Source organism: Stereum hirsutum (assembly GCF_000264905.1).
Source record: "Stereum hirsutum FP-91666 SS1 unplaced genomic scaffold STEHIscaffold_1, whole genome shotgun sequence".
Taxonomy (NCBI): domain Eukaryota; kingdom Fungi; phylum Basidiomycota; class Agaricomycetes; order Russulales; family Stereaceae; genus Stereum; species Stereum hirsutum.
The window spans coordinates 1,161,023-1,177,765 of record NW_006763131.1 but is presented as its reverse complement, the minus strand read 5'-3'; the positions used below and the strand labels follow the sequence as shown (position 1 = coordinate 1,177,765).

General features: G+C 54.9%; 4 protein-coding genes across 4 annotated transcripts; all 4 read right to left on the bottom strand.

The window, feature by feature from the left end:
- Window positions 1-109: 109 nt before the first annotated feature.
- On the bottom strand, window positions 110-3,118 carry STEHIDRAFT_70520 (glutamyl-tRNA synthetase). Its single transcript, XM_007298071.1, has 12 exons — window positions 2,820-3,118; window positions 2,608-2,680; window positions 2,461-2,498; window positions 2,324-2,371; window positions 2,074-2,244; window positions 1,789-1,968; window positions 1,574-1,723; window positions 1,300-1,503; window positions 1,061-1,221; window positions 936-984; window positions 588-869; window positions 110-496 (listed from the first exon to the last, which is right to left on the bottom strand). Exons 1-12 carry the CDS (start codon window positions 2,961-2,963, stop codon window positions 386-388), a joined length of 1,611 nt encoding a protein of 536 aa, XP_007298133.1. The 5' UTR covers window positions 2,964-3,118; the 3' UTR covers window positions 110-385.
- Window positions 3,119-3,300: 182 nt separating this feature from the next.
- On the bottom strand, window positions 3,301-7,601 carry STEHIDRAFT_70518 (uncharacterized protein). The gene is made up of 4 exons (XM_007298070.1): window positions 5,358-7,601; window positions 4,837-5,205; window positions 4,648-4,755; window positions 3,301-4,542 (listed from the first exon to the last, which is right to left on the bottom strand). Exons 1-4 carry the CDS (start codon window positions 7,415-7,417, stop codon window positions 4,407-4,409), a joined length of 2,673 nt encoding a protein of 890 aa, XP_007298132.1. The 5' UTR covers window positions 7,418-7,601; the 3' UTR covers window positions 3,301-4,406.
- Window positions 7,602-8,604: 1,003 nt separating this feature from the next.
- On the bottom strand, window positions 8,605-11,315 carry STEHIDRAFT_164408 (uncharacterized protein; the record flags this gene model as incomplete). Its single annotated transcript, XM_007298565.1, has 3 exons — window positions 8,605-10,504; window positions 10,600-11,023; window positions 11,174-11,315. 3 exons carry the CDS (start codon window positions 11,313-11,315, stop codon window positions 9,121-9,123), a joined length of 1,950 nt encoding a protein of 649 aa, XP_007298627.1. The 3' UTR covers window positions 8,605-9,120.
- A 402-nt stretch (window positions 11,316-11,717) lies between these two features.
- Window positions 11,718-16,658, bottom strand: STEHIDRAFT_164407 (Rgp1-domain-containing protein; the record flags this gene model as incomplete). The annotated part of the gene is made up of 6 exons (XM_007298564.1): window positions 11,718-13,438; window positions 13,565-14,001; window positions 14,099-14,323; window positions 14,407-14,637; window positions 14,697-16,121; window positions 16,433-16,658. The coding sequence occupies 6 exons, from the start codon at window positions 16,656-16,658 to the stop codon at window positions 12,545-12,547; spliced, it is 3,438 nt and encodes a 1,145-aa protein (XP_007298626.1). The 3' UTR covers window positions 11,718-12,544.
- Between the last annotated feature and the right edge of the window lie 85 nt (window positions 16,659-16,743).

Below are 16,743 nucleotides of genomic sequence, written 5' to 3'. Positions count from 1 at the left end.
CCTGCAGTGGTAGGAAAGAACATTCAAACGGCAAACGCCGCGTTTTGTTCACCTTCCTACATCTAGCATCACCGATCCACGGCCCTGGCCCCTGTTGTCTGCTCCATATAATAATATCACTTGAGTTCCCCTCATTTATCTTCTGCACTCCCTTGCAACTTCCAGTCGACGAGACTACAAAGGACTTTTGCAGTTATAAGTGCTGTGCCGTAGCGTCCGATAGTGTCAACGGTCAAGATTTCAAATCATCCTTATGCCTCCGGATGATATTTGTGTCTTCGGTGCTTGACAGTCAGCCTTGACCATGGTCTTCATCACGTAGTTTCTCCTTTGGCCCATAACCATCGCGAGAACAAATTTGGCAGACATACATTTCGTAGATGCATCATGACTCCTCAGGGTACCACTCCCCTACTCTAGACGCAGCGTCTTCCAACCTCGCCAACGTCTTCTCCTGGCCTAGCACCTTCATAATTTCGGGTACGCTCGGGCCACTCTACAACCCATCAACACGTCCCGTAACATTTGGATCAGCAATTTTACAAGCACATAAAGAGAAGGCGGCAACTAAAAGAGAAATGACGAACCTTCATCCCGCTCAACGCATGTCGCATCACCGTCATGTACACCTTCGACTTCAACCCCGTCTTCTTATTCTCCTCGTGCAGAACGCTCGCCACATCGTAAGCCTCCCATTCTTGCGACGGAATGGCTCGGAGGCGCTCGAGTGTGGGTTGGAGGGCTTGGAGGTAGATTTCGTGGGAGGGGATGGCTGTGACGAGCGCTTGGGATTCGGGGCTTGTGTAGGATGGTGGTTGGAAGAAGTAAGGAGCGGTGGTGAGGAGGTCGGGGGCAGTCATTAGCCGGCCCTGAGGGGTTGGGAATTTCGGGTTAGAGGGGTGCTAGGAACGAGAGTAGGATGGAGCGAAGTATACCTGGAGGGCGAGGATGACTTTTTTGAGGTATGGTATTGATGTCGAGTCGCTATATACGCCACAAATGTAGGTTAGTATCTGTACGGTCCTGGCGAGGGCATAATGATATAAGATATGATACCGACCTGTCAGGATAAGCTGCTTTGATATCCGGCTGCATCCTCTCCGCAAAGGCCTGTAAACCTTCCTCGGACGAGAAATCGCGCATGAGATGGTGTTTGTTGAGGTATTCAAGTTTGGTTGGGTCGAGGACCGAACGTCGATGTGTCACGGCTGAGAGATCGAACTGTGACAAAGGCAAAGGCGAATGATCAGACGGGAGAAATTGCAGGCCGACGGTGGTAGCAGAGAGTATATGACCTACGTGCTGGATGATCTCCGGAAGAGACATGACCGTTGTACTATCGGGTGCCGCAGTTTGTTTCGACGAAGAAGCACTCGACGAGTCCGAGTCCGAGTTCGAAGAAGATGCCTCTGATGAATGTGAGTGCGAATGTGAATGGTCATGTACGCCCCAGCCAGCAAGTGCCAGCCAATTCACGACAGCCTGTGGTTCCCACCCTCGTTCCTGATACCCACTGATGGTTAGACCTGGACGAATGAAGGAAAAAGGTAGTAGGAGGGAAGGAAGGACATACGATGAAATCTACGACGCGGACGTCTCCCTTCCGTTTTGACATTTTCGACCCATCGGGGTTGAGGAGGATGGGTAAATGAGCGAATTGGGGTGGCTCGAAATTGAAAGAGGCGTAGAGGTCGAGATGTAATGGGACGGATGGAAGCCATTCCTATTTGTGGGGTCATGGAGAACAAGGTGGGTGTGACGGTGGAAAAGTGATGGAATGAGACGTACCTCGCCGCGCAGAACATGTGTGATGCCCATTTCGTGGTCGTCGACGACTGAAGCTAAATGATAGGTCGGGAACAGATCAGACTTGAGTAGTACCGGGTCTGTTGGGAGAGACGCGTGTGCATCGCGTAGGTGACCGAATATGAGGTCCGGGGGAGATGTTCGCCGGGGAGGCATTGAATCCTGAACAAGGAGCAAAGAGAACGTTAGTGACCACATCACATACCAATCACTGAGAGTTGGCCTGGAAGGACTATCAGGCAAAAAAGAGAGACGCCGTATACTCACGTTCAACCTAACAATACTCTTTTCTCCCGCCTTCACTCTCCTCGCCACCTCCTCCTCCGTTAGATTCAAACACTTCTTGTCGTACGTCTGGTTCAGACCTGACCTCGCGAGCCGTTCGCGTGTGCTTTGAAGTTCATCTGCAGTACAGAAGCAGCGATACGCATGGCCAGTCTGTGGGATATAATTGTGAGCTTTGGCTGGTGTGCATTGGCTAGGGAGGGACTGAGAAGTTGTGTGGCGGTGGACATACGTCGAGGAGCTTCTTCGCGTAGAAGTGGTACAGGTCAAGTCGCTGGGACTGTGTATGCCCAAGACGTTTATATGCAGTAGTAGATTAGATGCCATTGCTTCTATGAAGTCGAGAACTAAAGAGACTACAGAACGGACCTGGAAATACGGACCGTGTGGCCCAGCCTTCCCCGGACCTGTACAGTTCGACTACTTGTCAGCCCATGATGCTTTGTGCGACATTTCGCATAGCACTCCGACGAAGATAATAAAACGATCAACTTGACGAGCTGGATGGACACGCACCATAATCATAGTCCAACCCCGCCCAAGCCAGACCTTCCCTTATGCCTTCCACCGACCCCGGTACAGCGCGCGCCTGTCATATCGCCCAACAAGAGCGAACGCCACAAAAGAACCATCACCACAACGTAAGTCACCCCACACATCGAAAGAAAGAACACGAGTCAATACACGACTAGAAAGCAGCCGAGGTAGAGCAATAAACCAAAACACACCGCATCGGTATCCTCGATCCTCAACAACCACTTCCCACCTAATTTCCTCGCATGTATATGGTTCACAAGGGCCGTGCGTAAGCCCCCGAGGTGCAGGGGTCCTGTCGGAGATGGTGCGAAACGGAGGAGGACTGGTGAGGTCATTGTTGGCTGACCGAAAGCCTGTTTGGATTGCTAGTAACGCGTGGGCTCGGGGCTACTCTTCGAACTGAGGCTCGTCCGAGTGTTTGTTTATGATTATAAGAACCAGCAGAGTCGAACCTGGAACCACAATATGTAGTGCCAGTAGTAGAGGTCTTTGTATAAAAGCGCGCTCAGTGTTGGGCTGAGGCGCGTCCGGAACCAGCCTGGCCATTATATTCATGCGATTCCGATTCGGTTCCCCTGTGGCACCCTGTCCAACCAGGCACGCCACACAACGGCGAACTTCCTTGTCCCCTGTCCTCCGCGAAGGAAAAACCAAACGACGAAACTGTAAATAAGTAGATTCCCAATGAGATATATAGATAGAATTATTATAATACACTGATGATACAAGAGTACTTTGCCTCCTTGTGAAATGACACCTATTCGAAACTTGAAACTGTACCGAGAGTCCGTAAGTTCACCACCACTCCCCGTCACTGCCATAGCGTTCTTCAATCGCATTTCGCCCGCGGCCTAGAGTCTTTTCCGCCACGTCACGTCCTGGCCCCACTATGCGCGGTTTTTGGTCCGCCTCCGCCCACCACTCACCAGCCTCTTCCACACCACACCCAAACCCATGCCCAAACTCCTCACTCTCCCCGTCCTACCGTCCCACCGTATCGTCGAGCCGTGGAACACATCGCCCATGAACCGTCACCTCGAAATTATAAGCAAGACCGAAAGAAAGAAGGAAGTCGGAAAGAAAGAACACAACGCAACGAAAGAAAAAAAAGACCGATCTCAAAAGTCAAGCTTCGAGTTCCAACAAATCGAAAAGGGAATCGAACGGTGTTCGTTAGTACTAAAGAAAGAAAAAGTTCCATGGCATGAGATGGGGTGGATCGAAGATCGAATAATCAGACCGCGACTCGAACATGTGGACTGTAAACACTCGTACATACAACACAACACAACGACTCGACTCGCACAACACAAAGACACAAAACGACGACGACACAAAAAAAAAAGAAGGAAAAGAAGATAATAAGCAAGACGACTTAAATACCACGTAACACATAACACTTGGGAGGTGGGCTAGGACTGGGTTGGGCTGGGCTTCGTAACATTCGGTCTGAATCTGAGTAAGAAGTAAGTGGTCGGTAACAAAAATGGATCCGCAACAACACAGTAACACAACAGAAAAAGAGCAATTATTCAGATATACAAGCATAGCGGGACGACGCGGATGTATGTATATATAGATATATGAGAACATTGAACACTGAACGCCGAACAGGAACGAAAAAAGGATGAATAAAGAGACAGAGACCGAGACAGATGGCAGCAGATGCAAACGATACACTGTGTTGGGTTTGGACTAGATGTGGGTGGCTTGAGCGGGAGGGGTTTGGGTTTTGAACATGGCCTGGCGGCGCGCGTTGTGGGTCGGTGGTCGTAGGCTCATTGCTCGTACGACGGCCCCTGCAACGACGCCATCCAGATCCGAGTCTTGTATAACCTGAAAAGCTCCCTGACGAGCTCTCTGAAATCGATCCGTTTCTCGGCGACGAAGTAGAACGTCAGCTTTCGTCGGTCCCTGTGTGACATACACCGCATTCAGTAAGGAGCCGTAGCGGTATCAAAATAAAGGGAAAGGCACAGGGTGGTGTGGGTGTGGTAAAGAGCAAGAAAAAAGACGCACCACTGATACTCCGCATCAACAACCTCCATCGGCAACTTCTTCTGCCTCACCTTCTGCTGACACAACTGCAGCGCCTTCAACTCATCCTGCATCTTCTGGTCCATCATCCTATATCCCACATCATCATCATCATCCAGTCAGCCTTCCATGCGCGGAGAGGAAGAGTGAAGGGAGAACAAGAAAACTCACGTCCGATCCTGCCCACTCGCCTTCCCATAAATCTGCTTCGGATTGATCTCCTTCAGACTTTTCGGCGCACCCTGTCCTCCCCCTCCATTCATCCCTCCCTGCCCTCCTCCATTCATCCCACCCTGCCCACCTCCATTCATCCCACCCTGCCCACCTCCATTCATCCCTCCCTGCCCATTCATCCCCCCCGGACTCATCGGCCCACCCCCATTGCCCGTCGGACTCATCATCCCACTCTGCGCATCACTATTAAACCGCATCGCCATCTGTCTCTGATAAGCCTCCACGTCCTCGATCGTGATGGTATCGTTGATGACCTTTCCGAGATCTTTGCCGCGGTCGGCTTCGACTATGACGAGGTCGCCGACGCTGGATGGGATAGGATAGCAAGTGGGAGGGAGTTAGTGGATGTGGACTAGGATGAGCACCATGAGGAACGGAGAACCCAAAACGGAAACAAGATCCCGACACGATGGACACGCCTGCACCAAACGTAACCGCAAAAGAAACCAAGAACTCACCGAATATCACCAACCCCCCCATCCATCCCCATCGCATAAAACAGATCCGTCCGGCCCGCCTTAAACTCAACAATATACAACGGACAACTCGCCACCGAATGCAACGGCACGCCCTTCCCCAGATCATGCACGCCCTGCGCTCCCAGTCCCGCCCCTTGTGCATGCTGTTGTTGTTGCTGTTGCTGGGCAAAATCGGACGAAGGACGCCGTTGCAGAGGTTGGGAGAACATGCTTCCTTGGGATACATGCTGTTGTTGTTGTTGTTGTTGTTGTTGGTGGTGGTAGGCGAGGTTGGGACCGGCGCGTCCGCCGCCGGAGCTGAGACGGGCGTAGGTGGTGGGAGAGACGGGGCCGTCGTTCGGGACCATCTGGATGCCCATACCGGGGATATAACGCGGCATGACGCCTCCACGGCCGCTACCCTGTTGTTGTTGTTGCTGCTGCTGCTGCTGGAGGTGCTGCTGTTGTTGTTGCTGATGGTGATTGAGGTACGACGACTCGTGTCCATGAGGCAAATATTCACCCAACGAAGGACTCGTCCCTCCCTCACTCGGCGTCCCAATCACACCAGCCCCACCCCCACCCCTCCCGATCGAGCCCGGAATATGAAGCTGCAAAGCCTGATACGAAGCCGAGCCCAACCCGCCCGCGCTAGGCGGGCTCCTGGACGCATACGCAGGCAATGACGACGGCTGACTCGTCTGCCCGCCCATATGGCCCGAACTCGACGAGGTGCCCTCTCCACCAGCACCGCCAAGATTCAATCCATTCAAATTATCCGCCAGATCCTCGTCCGTCAAGAGTAACCCTCCGCGCCCGAACGACCCCCCACCCCCACCGGGGAAGATCCCACCGACCCTACCCCCGCCCCCGCCCTGAAACTCATCCTCCGCGAAATCGTTAAAATCGCCTCCGTTCACGTGCTGCGTATTGCTCGACGGCGCATTGAATCCGACGATCGTTCCCCTTCGGGGCTGGACGACGCTGACGGAATGCCGCCTAGACGTCGTTCCGCTCCCACCGCCGCCGTTCTCGTCCCTAGGCGGGTTCATGCCCGACCAGAGCTGTTCTCTGAACGCGGAACCGTCGTCGAGCAGGATCTGGCCGACATCGCGCATGAAGGGCGACATGTTGGAGATGTCGACTTGGTGCGGACTGCCGCCTGCAAAGCCACCAGCGCCGGGACTGAGGTGGTGGCCATGGTTGTGGTTGTGAGCACTAGGGACCTGGAGGGCGGCGCTAGGAGAATAAGAAGTAGATGAGGAAGAAGTGGATGAAGTGGACGGTTGTCGACGGAAGGAAGAAGAGGGGAAAGAAGAAAGATCATGATTCAGCGGCGAACGCGCGTGAGATTGAACACCGAGCGAACCGTACCGGCTCGAGCCAGGCGGTTTGATGTCCCCGTATCTCGCGCCTGGACCTCCTCCTCCTCCTGGGAAGCCGTTGGTGGGGATGGAGAGGGGATGGGAGGAGAGCGAGGAGGGTTGGCCTTCGAGCCAGCCCTGGAGGCCGGAGGAGGAGAAGGGGCTTCCGATCGGAGCGGGGCGGGTCGTGGCTGTGGCGAGCGACTGAGACCTGCTCCTTGTGAGATCGGCAGCGAAGGAGCGGCCGCGGTGTTGCTGCTGGGGCGGGAGGATGAACCGTTCGTCGTCGACGGGCGTGTACTGGTCAGACATGCCCTCGTTGAACTCCGACTCGTCGTCCTCGAAGGTGGAGGGGAAGCCACGTGACTCGCGGAGGGAGGAGAGGGCCTGGAGGGAGGGCGCGGTGGCGGAGAAGGAGGAGGAGCGGATGGGCATGGCCTGCGTGGACGGATTGAGATGTGAAGCCGAGTTGAAGCGCCAGGGGGACGCGGGAGGACGGGCGAGGGAAGGGGAGACGGAGGAGAGGTAGGCGGTGGAGGTGTGGGGGAGCGAGGGCGAGGACGAGGGGGCGGTGGACCTGGGCGGCTGGGACGCGGCTCGCTCGCGCAGAGAGGACGGGTGGGACGAGTCTGGGTGGACGAATCTGTTCTTGCGGTCGTCGTCGTCTGCTGGGTTGTGCTGGTGCGAGGCAAGCATTGGAGAGTTGCCTAAGCGGGACGGGCGTATAGCAGTGTGGGGAATGGCTGGGGAAGGCGGTAAGCGCACACGACGATGCGGGGAAGAGAAGCGACCGACTCGTATTAGATGTCGTCACTAATTCTCTACACTTCGATGGCTGTCTACGCTGTCTACCGTGTCTGGTATACTCTCTAGTCGACGGCCGTCTATGGGGAAGAGAAGAAAGAGGAGAGCCCATCCATCCTCCGCCCGAGCTCAGAGAGCGCACCAGCGCCTGATGAATTAGAGTTGGAATCGTTCTCATGAGTACGGTTCTGGATGGGTAAGGGAAGTCAGGAGTGGGCGCAAGGTTTGTTTGTGTGAAATTGGATGTTCCTGTTCCGTTAGGACAGGTCTTGAGACGAGCTATGTCACAGCGTCACGTCACGCCTCTTCGGTGGCGGTGGCGTCTTTTTCCTGGGAGTCGTCGCTCGAGATTTTTGTTACGGTCACTCGTCCTCCATCACTCTCGGTTCCCGGTCCGTCCCGGTCCTTCCGTCTCGTTCCGGTCAGTACTACTATGCCTGGGCCCTGCGTCGTGCAGCGCTCAAATATGCCTGACAAGTTCGAACCAACAAATGTGGACTAATTACAGCTTACATTCTTCCAAACATGTGAGGATTCTAATGTCTCAAGCCACGGGCATGCCGTGCTGGTTCTTTCTTTGAACGGGAGGTGAACGTGCTGTGAGCTTTAAACTTTTGTGGCGTTTTCGCCACAGCAAGGGTTGCCAGTATCTTTTTTTTTCAGAGATCTTTGACGAGAAAGCTGGTCCAAAGATGCATTATGATTAGGCGGCCAGCGTTGTTCGATCTGAAGGAACAGGTCTGGCCCGGAGGGCGTGGAATGAGAAGAGGGAGGAGAGAGTGTGGCGAGAGGAGAGGACGGCGTTATGAGGCTTACCTTGTGACCGGCAAGTAAGCGGGAAGCGCCGGGAGTCAGCTGGCGAACTCCCGCAACCTACACGATGTCATATGTCCCCCTCTCATCTGATCACCCATCACCCTTCCGAACGAACAGACCATGTACCCTGCCCAGTCACGCTCCGACTCCTTCGCCTTCCATACCTCCATCCCCATTCATCGTTCGCCAACCCCATCCTTCTGAATTGAAAGTAAAGAAAGGGTGACTGTTGTCAGAAAGAAATGCAATCCTGGACCATCCCGATCATTTGCCGACTCTCCCGACTTCCGACCCTCCGAGCCCGAGTCCGAGTCAGTTTATGTACAGTACAGTACACTCCATCCCCATCACCCATCATCCATCAACAGCTGCCACCCCACCCGATGAACGTTAAAATTCCCCGTTCGTCGTTCCTGGCTCCCTCTGTACCAACATTGTATGTAAGGGTAAGCGCACGAGTCGGGCCGAGTATTCAGAGCGTAAACTCGAGCTCGAGAATGAACGAGACCGGCGAACGAGGTTCGACGTCAAAGTCCGCACCGACTCAAAGCGCAACACCGTCGTCCGAACGGTGTCTTGAATCCTCCGTTCGCTGCCGAACCCCTCTTCCCCGCATGATATCGAGCCCCGCCCCCGCCTCTCGATCTCAAGAGTCCGCTGTTCGTCCATTTCTTCCGATCTTCGCCGGGACGGCATGTAAGAAAGAAAGCCGGACTTTCCGTTTTCAGGTCTCCATCGTCTTTGAAGAGTCCCCTGCACGGCTCATACTTGCCAGTGAATCATGGCGCCACTGGATCCGGAATCTGTAAACATAAAGAGAATACCTCTCCCTCCGTACGGTCGTCGGTCCACCCATCGGGCATTTGCCAGGACACTGGCTGAGACTGAGACTCCATCGTGGACTCGGACCCGGGGTGGACGAGGAAATAAACGACTTTGATCTTCATTTCGACGTCGACCGACTCGGAAGCCTTACGTTTCCTACTCATCCCATCCCCTCCAGCTTCCGTGGGCATCTCCTCGACCAGCTTCCGAACTCGTCCCACGATCCTACGTATCTCTTCGTATCCCCTAGCTGAAGCTGACTGCGGCCTGGCGTCGCTCGCTGAGGAGGAAAGTATCGTGAATCGAAAGACAGAAATCCAGATCGTACGCATATCCCCGTCCCGCTGGACCATGAACGAGTCGAACAGGGAATCCGGGTCCTCGTCGTCCACTGTGTTGGTTGGGATATAATATTTCGTGTCGTCCAGCGTTATTGTATTATTGGTATTTCGATTTCCGAGGCTAAGGTCGATCCGTACGGGTTTCCGCCCTTCTTCACGTGTGATAATATCATAGAGATCGTGTGGTGTTTCGCTGGTGGGGATGTTGATGGTACGTCCGCAAGAGCCCTGGGTACTGAAGAGATTCGGAGGAGTGTTAGGGTTGGGGTTGGGGTTAGAGCTCGAGTTCGAGTCGGGCGTCATGCGGATAGGCACAAATCCAGAGTTCCTGGAAGGAGCACAAAGCGTCCGATGCCCGATCATCGAGAATACCCATCTCGCCATAGTACACCCCGCCCTAACTTTACGGAACGAACGAAACATGGCCCAGAGGGAACCGTCGATATTAATGCTAGTGTCCTCCTCCTCCTCCTCCGACAGCACCTTGTCCAGCACCTTGTCCGACATCCTCCCCGCGATCCGTCCAGATTTAAACCTGATATCCCACGCATCGAGTTTAGGCACCCCCTCGCCCTCTCTCGGAATGATCGCGAGGATGTGTTCTGCCCCAGACTCGAGCTTAGATTCGTGAGCAAACGTGAGGACGAGTCGGTGTAGGCGTTCGAGGGTGAGCGTTTCTAGTGTTTTTGAGTGCGATTGATGGGCGGAGGAGAGGGAGGAGAGGGAGGAGAGGGAGGAGGAGGAGAGGACGGCGGTGTAGACGTCCCGGGGGATGGGACCGAATTCGCGGATGGCGTTGTGCAGGAGGATTTGGAGCGCTTTGTCGATTGACTCGGACTCGGACTTGGACCCGGACTTGGACTTGAAATCGAGGCCGGGGCGGAGGAGTTTGAGCGTGTCGATCATGTGGGCGGTGCGGAGTGCGGGGTCGTCCTGACCATGTAGAGCTTCCTCTAGGTCGCTTCGAAATTGTGCGTATGTAGGTTGAAGGCTCAACCTATGTACATCGACGATGGACAATGAAGCCGTATCAGCAGCAATATGGTCACAACGCAGAGAAAACCCGAGCGAAAACACGAAAGACAAACCCACCCAGCCAACACTTCCTCCTCACTCCAAAGCGACATCCCCCATAAACATCCCCTCCTCTGTTTGCGCCAACGTCCATACCGAAGAGGCCCATCGGGTGGACAGGCTTGGACAGGCCAGACGTTGCAGTTCGTCGGGATGGCGATTGCGGAGTCGGGGGTGGAGTCGTGTGCGTTTGCGTTGATTAGGGCCCAGATGGGGTAGGGATTCAGATGGAGGGCACGGTGGGTGTGGGTTGCAATTGGGAGGAAGTGGAAGCCGCTATAGGGCATGTGCTGATGTTGGGAGGAGGAGGAGGAGGAGGAGGGCCGCCGGACGTAGACTTTGCCTTGGAAGAAGAGGTGGGAGGATGTGGAGGAGACTAGGAGGACGACTTGGTGGAATGAGAGGAGTTGGGCGAGGAGGAATGTGAGGAATGTGGATTTGCCTACACGAAATAATCATAAATACATGTGTTAGTGAATTTGTGGGTGGTAGTACGACTCGGAGTTGAAGTCAAGAGTGAAGATACAACCGATGCCAGGCTGCCCGGTGATCACTACCCCCTGAGCATCGAGTCACTGGTTAAGAACATCACTCCGGAGAAGCAATATCCGTTGGAGCATTTTAACGAACGAGGCTGTGACGAGGATGTCTCCGTCGTTTGTTGTGGCCCCACCGATGTTCAACGCATAGGGTACATTCGTATTAACGGATTTGTACAGTGCGGTGGCAGGCATCTCGGAACCACGCCATTTATCGTACAGATCCTGGTAGAGGGTGTCATTTGGTGTCCAGAGGGCCTGATTCTGGGCGGACCAGGTCCAATTAGCATCTGGAAGAGGCGATTCAATATTAGTGGCCGAATATCCTGAAGATGCATGTGCTCGCCTTCGTCTGAACCACTACTTAGCAGGGTTTGTATCCTCTGCATATCGGAGGCAAGCATGCTAAAACGAAGGAGACAGCCGTATGGAGCTTCGAGGACAAAGACAGAATAAAACCAGGCAAGTCTTGGTGGTCCCGTTTTACCTTCCACAGCAAGGTCTTTGATTGTGGCGAGTGGCACGGAACAAACAAGGCCAAATAGTAGAGTACAGTGGATGTGGCACCCTTGAACAAACTTACGAACTTGATTATGCGTTACATTGTGACCATACAGATTGTCCTACACTCCGCAGATCATCATTGTCTCTAGTACATCCATCAGGCAAATGTCCCCATCCGTGCCCTCCGAGCGGAAAGACTGTGATCTAACTTGCCCACTGGCAGCGAAGTACTCCGAATCGGTTCGCTCGTTTGTCTTCCCTGTTGGGCCACTTTACATACATGCGGTCTCTCCGTCCGTGGCCAACCAATCGAGAGTCGAAAGGGACCCATACCTGATCCGCAAGTTGTGGCACAGCAGAAATACGCCAACACTGAACCACACACAACTCGCACCCAGAACACCCAAGTATCTTCCGACTCTCTCGTCTTTCGAACCTCGGAGGATGGAGTCGGACCGTCAGGCGTTGAGGAGCAGAGGGAAGTTGCGGATAACGAGCTCGAAGCTGGACGAGGTCGGGCGAGGCTCGAGGTGGATCATCTGTATGTGTCCTGGATGGGTACACAGTCCCTTAAGCCCAAATACCCTGGTCCATTCGTTCGTGTTGTCCAAACGGTGTGTTTCGTATTCCGTTCGATGCCGAGCGCGATAAGGCCTCCCCGGATCACCACGACGCTTCCCCGCCTCTAAACCCAACCTTTTCTATCCGTGGTCGGTATTGGTCCTGTTCCCGTAGCTCCGAGTAGTGGAGTTTGCTGTCTTCCGTTCGTACCTCGAGGATCTTGAACGTCAACCCCGACTTTTGCTGAGTGGATATAAATCACCCGGCCCCCGAAACTCCTCCACTCCACATGCAATCTATCACCCCTAACCCCCACTCCTTGCCTCGAAGTCGGTGGTAGGTCAAGTCGGTCAAACCCATCAAACGTCGAACAAAACATCCATAGCCCTGAACGCCGTATTTCCCGGCCAGACCTTCACCGGCACCTCACACTCCACCATCTCGACCCCCAACTCCGTCCATCCGTCCTTCCCACCACCTAGATCCTCTTCTCCTTTCCCACCCTTCCCCTTTCCGCCCCGTCCCTTGCCAGCTCGGTCCCTCCTTCCCGGTGAATCAGACGAGGAAATCGACGACAAGTCGTCCTCTTCCTCTTCCTCTTCAGAAGAGTAAGAATCAAGATCGCCGTCATGGAAGGCATTCTCCGTCGGCCCCAGGAACGCACTCGCGAAGAACTCCCCCCAACTCTTCGTCTTCCCCTTCTCTCCTCCATTCTCATTCCCACTCCCATCCCTGGCTCCAGCTCCCATTCCCACTCCCTTCCCATTGAGACCAGGTGGCGAGCTAGACGCGGCTGGAGGAGTCCCCAAAACCCTCTCCAAGCCGCCAATACCCCCGGTCGGCACCCAACTGCTTCCCCATTCGCCCTTCGCGCCTTGTCTCACTAATCCTTTGATCCGAACGCCTTCTTTGCCTGCCCAGGTGTTCGGCTTGGCGACGGCGACAAGGAGACAAAGCCTGACTTTCCATTCGAGGCCTCCTTTCTTGCTTCCACTCCCGATCGACTGACCGTTGGTGTTGAAAGGTTGTCCGTATGTGTATGTCGGCGGAGTAGGGGAGGAAGAAGGAGGGTCCAGAGAGACTTGGAAGGCGGGGGACGCGTCGGAGGGGATGTCGAGGGAGAAGGTCGTACGGGATGTGGAGGCGACGAAGGAGGTGTGATGTTCTGCGTGGACGCGTTTGAGATATCGTGCGTCGGAGGGGGCGGACAGGTCTGCGGGGAGAGATTCGTGCGCTTCGAGCATCGCCGAGAGCTGTAGATGCCGCCACACCAGATGATATGGTCATTTAGTTAGTAAAGTCGTGGGATGGTACATGCAGAACCCCGATGAATATGACGGCCTTGCGTAAGACGAGATATGAAAGACAAAAATACACACCTTCAACACCCTCCCCCTCCCACTCCTCTCATTCACCTCCACAACACCCACCACAGTCTCCCCCAACCTCCACGCCTGCTTCGTAAACGTCAACACCGCAACCTTCACCCCGTCCTTATGCACATCATACGAAACCTTCTTCGGCACCCGCGTGAGGATCTCCACGGCTTCCCGGCACCCGCGGAGTGTCCCCGTGGGGGCGTCATCGGGTTCGGAAATGGGCGAGAGGGCGGAGGTGGGAGGGGAGAGGGCGGATGAGGGTGATAAGGAAGAGGCGGATGAGGGTGATAAGGAAGAGGCGGATGAGGGGGAGAGAGACGGTGCGCCATTTGGCGAGGTAATTGATGGGGACAGTAGTTTGTCTTGTTCGGCGTCGTGTAATAACCTCAGGCCGTACATCCTTAGATCCCCAATCGAACCCTTGAGCGGTGGCAGCGCTATAATAACACACATGAGCAAAATAAAATTACAATTAAAGCCCGCGTCGATCAGCGTCATATCTCAGAGCGCAATCCGAAGAAATGACAGACTTACGACTCAAAGAAGGCGAAACGGGCGACGAAATCTGATTCCTGTACTCACCATCCCCATCTCCATCTCCATTTCCATTTCCAGCACCGACTCCGAACAGGGCCTGTTTATGCGTCAGGACAGGAACTGTGAGAGGCACCTCGATCTCTGCGACTTTCGCCTCTGCCGGGATCTCAGGGGACGAACTCGGGAGCCCGAGAAGATCGTACGGTCTTTGTGGTCTATCCACTACAAACCGGGAACAAAGGATGTATTTAACTTACATGAGGACGAAGCAAAGCACATGAGAGGGAGAGAGAGGTGATGCGTACCGGAAACATGATTGTAGACCCTGATTGGCACCTTCATGACCCTGCTACTGCTCGTGCTCGTCGATCCGTTTATGCTCGGGCTTCCACCTAGACTCGAGTTCGACGCGTTCGATGGAGGTTTGGAGGAGGTCGAGGCGCGACATGTCCCGACCGCCAGCTCGTATGAGAATTTGAGGGACCTTCCCTTGAATGTGGGTGGGAGATGCGAGGGGAGGGCTACCGTATATGTATCTGTGGTGCTCTCAGTATCAGCAAAATATCGTGACAAGGAGATGGAAGGATGCACGCACAAGACCTCGACTCGCCCGGCCCTAACGAAAGATCGACAGCCAACATCGCAGGTCGAACTTCGAAAACAGGTAAAGCCGTCTCAGGGTCCCACTCATCCACCAACATCCCTTGTGGTGGTGCCGGGATGTACTCCCTCTGTCTCTCTCTCACCACCACGCTCCCACCGTTCACATGCCCATTCCTATGTCCAGGTCCATATCCATTCGCCACGCCGACATGCCCGTTCCCGTTCGGCACATTCCCATCTACGCCTAAACCCAACCCCACGCCTTTCCCACCCGGATTCTGGGACTGAGATTGGGATTGAGGGGGAACACCAGTCGCCGTTTTTGGTGTTGGAGGTATCGAGAACGACGAGACCGAAGGGGAGAATAACGATCCGATATACGACGTCCGATTCCTATGTCCCGGTGTCCATCCCGAACCAGCAGCGGAAGCCCCTCCAACCCCAGTCGAACCCACACCAGACGGAACGCTTGAGTGTGACGGGATCGAGCCTCCTCCTCCACCGAGAGCAGGGGATAGTAACGACAACAATCCCGCCGTCAAACTCGTGCTCCTCGCATGTCTCTTCCTCGCCGCGCCCATCCCGCCCATCCCCGCGCCCACGCCTCCCGATCCCATCATCGGCGTACCCATTCCCCCACCCATCCCGGACACGGAGCCCGTAATATCCATACTCCCACCTCCACACACCATCCCCCGCGCCTTGGTATATTTGTCCCTTAAGGCACCGAGGGGCACGCTCCGCGTGTTGGAGGCGGAGGCCGTGGGAGCGAGAGTGGCGAGGCCGGTGAGTTGGACGTAGGCGTAGAGGACGAGTTCACTATTTGGGAGGGGGCCTAGGGTGGGGAGAGTGGATTGTCGTTTGGGTGGTGGGGGTTTGTGGGGGGTGGATGAGGAGCCGAGGTCGGTGAGGGAGGAAGAGGAGGGGAGGCCGTGCCCGAGGGCATGTTGGGCTGGTTTGCGGGTGTTGGTGTTGTCGTTTGTGGTAGTGGTGGTGGGTGGGCCTCGGGGAGGGTATGCGTGTCCGTTTGTCAGTGCGTCGCCGGATTTACTCCTGCTCCTGCCATTTATGAGAGGGGCAGGCACGGAGGTCGGGGCGAAGGAATGGGAGGGAGTAATCGGGGAAGGGATACCGGGTGTTTGAGGAATAGGTGACGTGAGAGTTTCGGCGATGGGGTCTAGGGAGACGGAGAATGAAGAAGCGGAAGCGGAGGCTGTTTGTGGGACTGGGGGTAGTTGCGACAAAGTACCGTTAAAAGGATGAGCTGGCTGATTGACAAGTGGGGCGGCCGTGGGTTGGGAGGGGATCTCGAGCAGAGAGGGTTTACGGGCGTGAGGATGGTGTGCGGGGACGGGCGGGTCGGATGAAGTACTGGGTGTGCGTGCGAGTGGGGAGGAGATGCGGGGGGACGAGGGGACTGCTGTAGGATTGTTAGATTCGTTGATATAGGGAAATAGCTAGACTCGCCAAGTCGCTGAGGAGATTTTCCTTTTGCGTCATCTGTCTTTAACTGGTCGGCCAAATGACTGGGCAATATATCCACTGAAAGTGACTTTGCCAGCATCCGTTTCCTACCCTCTTTGTTTTCTAATGGCAACTGATCCGCGCCCTCTTGTGCAACTCGCAGCCCCACCAGACCCTTCCTCTGTATTGTATTTTTCGGCCCAGTTCCATTTACGAGTTTAGAAGAAGAAGGTACAGCGAGAGACGAAGTAGACCGTAGCAGACCAGGCGACGTAGGTGGCCGGGCAAGAGGGGCGGAGCTGACAGAGTGAGCACTTCTTTTGTGAGCGTGGCGAGCAGCAGAGAGCGAAGGTAAGTTTGCAGGCTCTGAAGCGGAGCGAGTGTTGGTGATGGTGATGGTAACTTGTAGAGGTTCGCCTGCGAAATATGAAGACTGAGAGGGAGAGACGACGACGCGGAGTGCAGTGTCTATGTCTGCCGTGGTGGACATGGTTCGAAGTAGGTTATTTGGCGTCGTTGAACAAGAAGGAGATATGAGGTGCGAGATACAAGATGGGCCCAGTGGGGGCAATTAG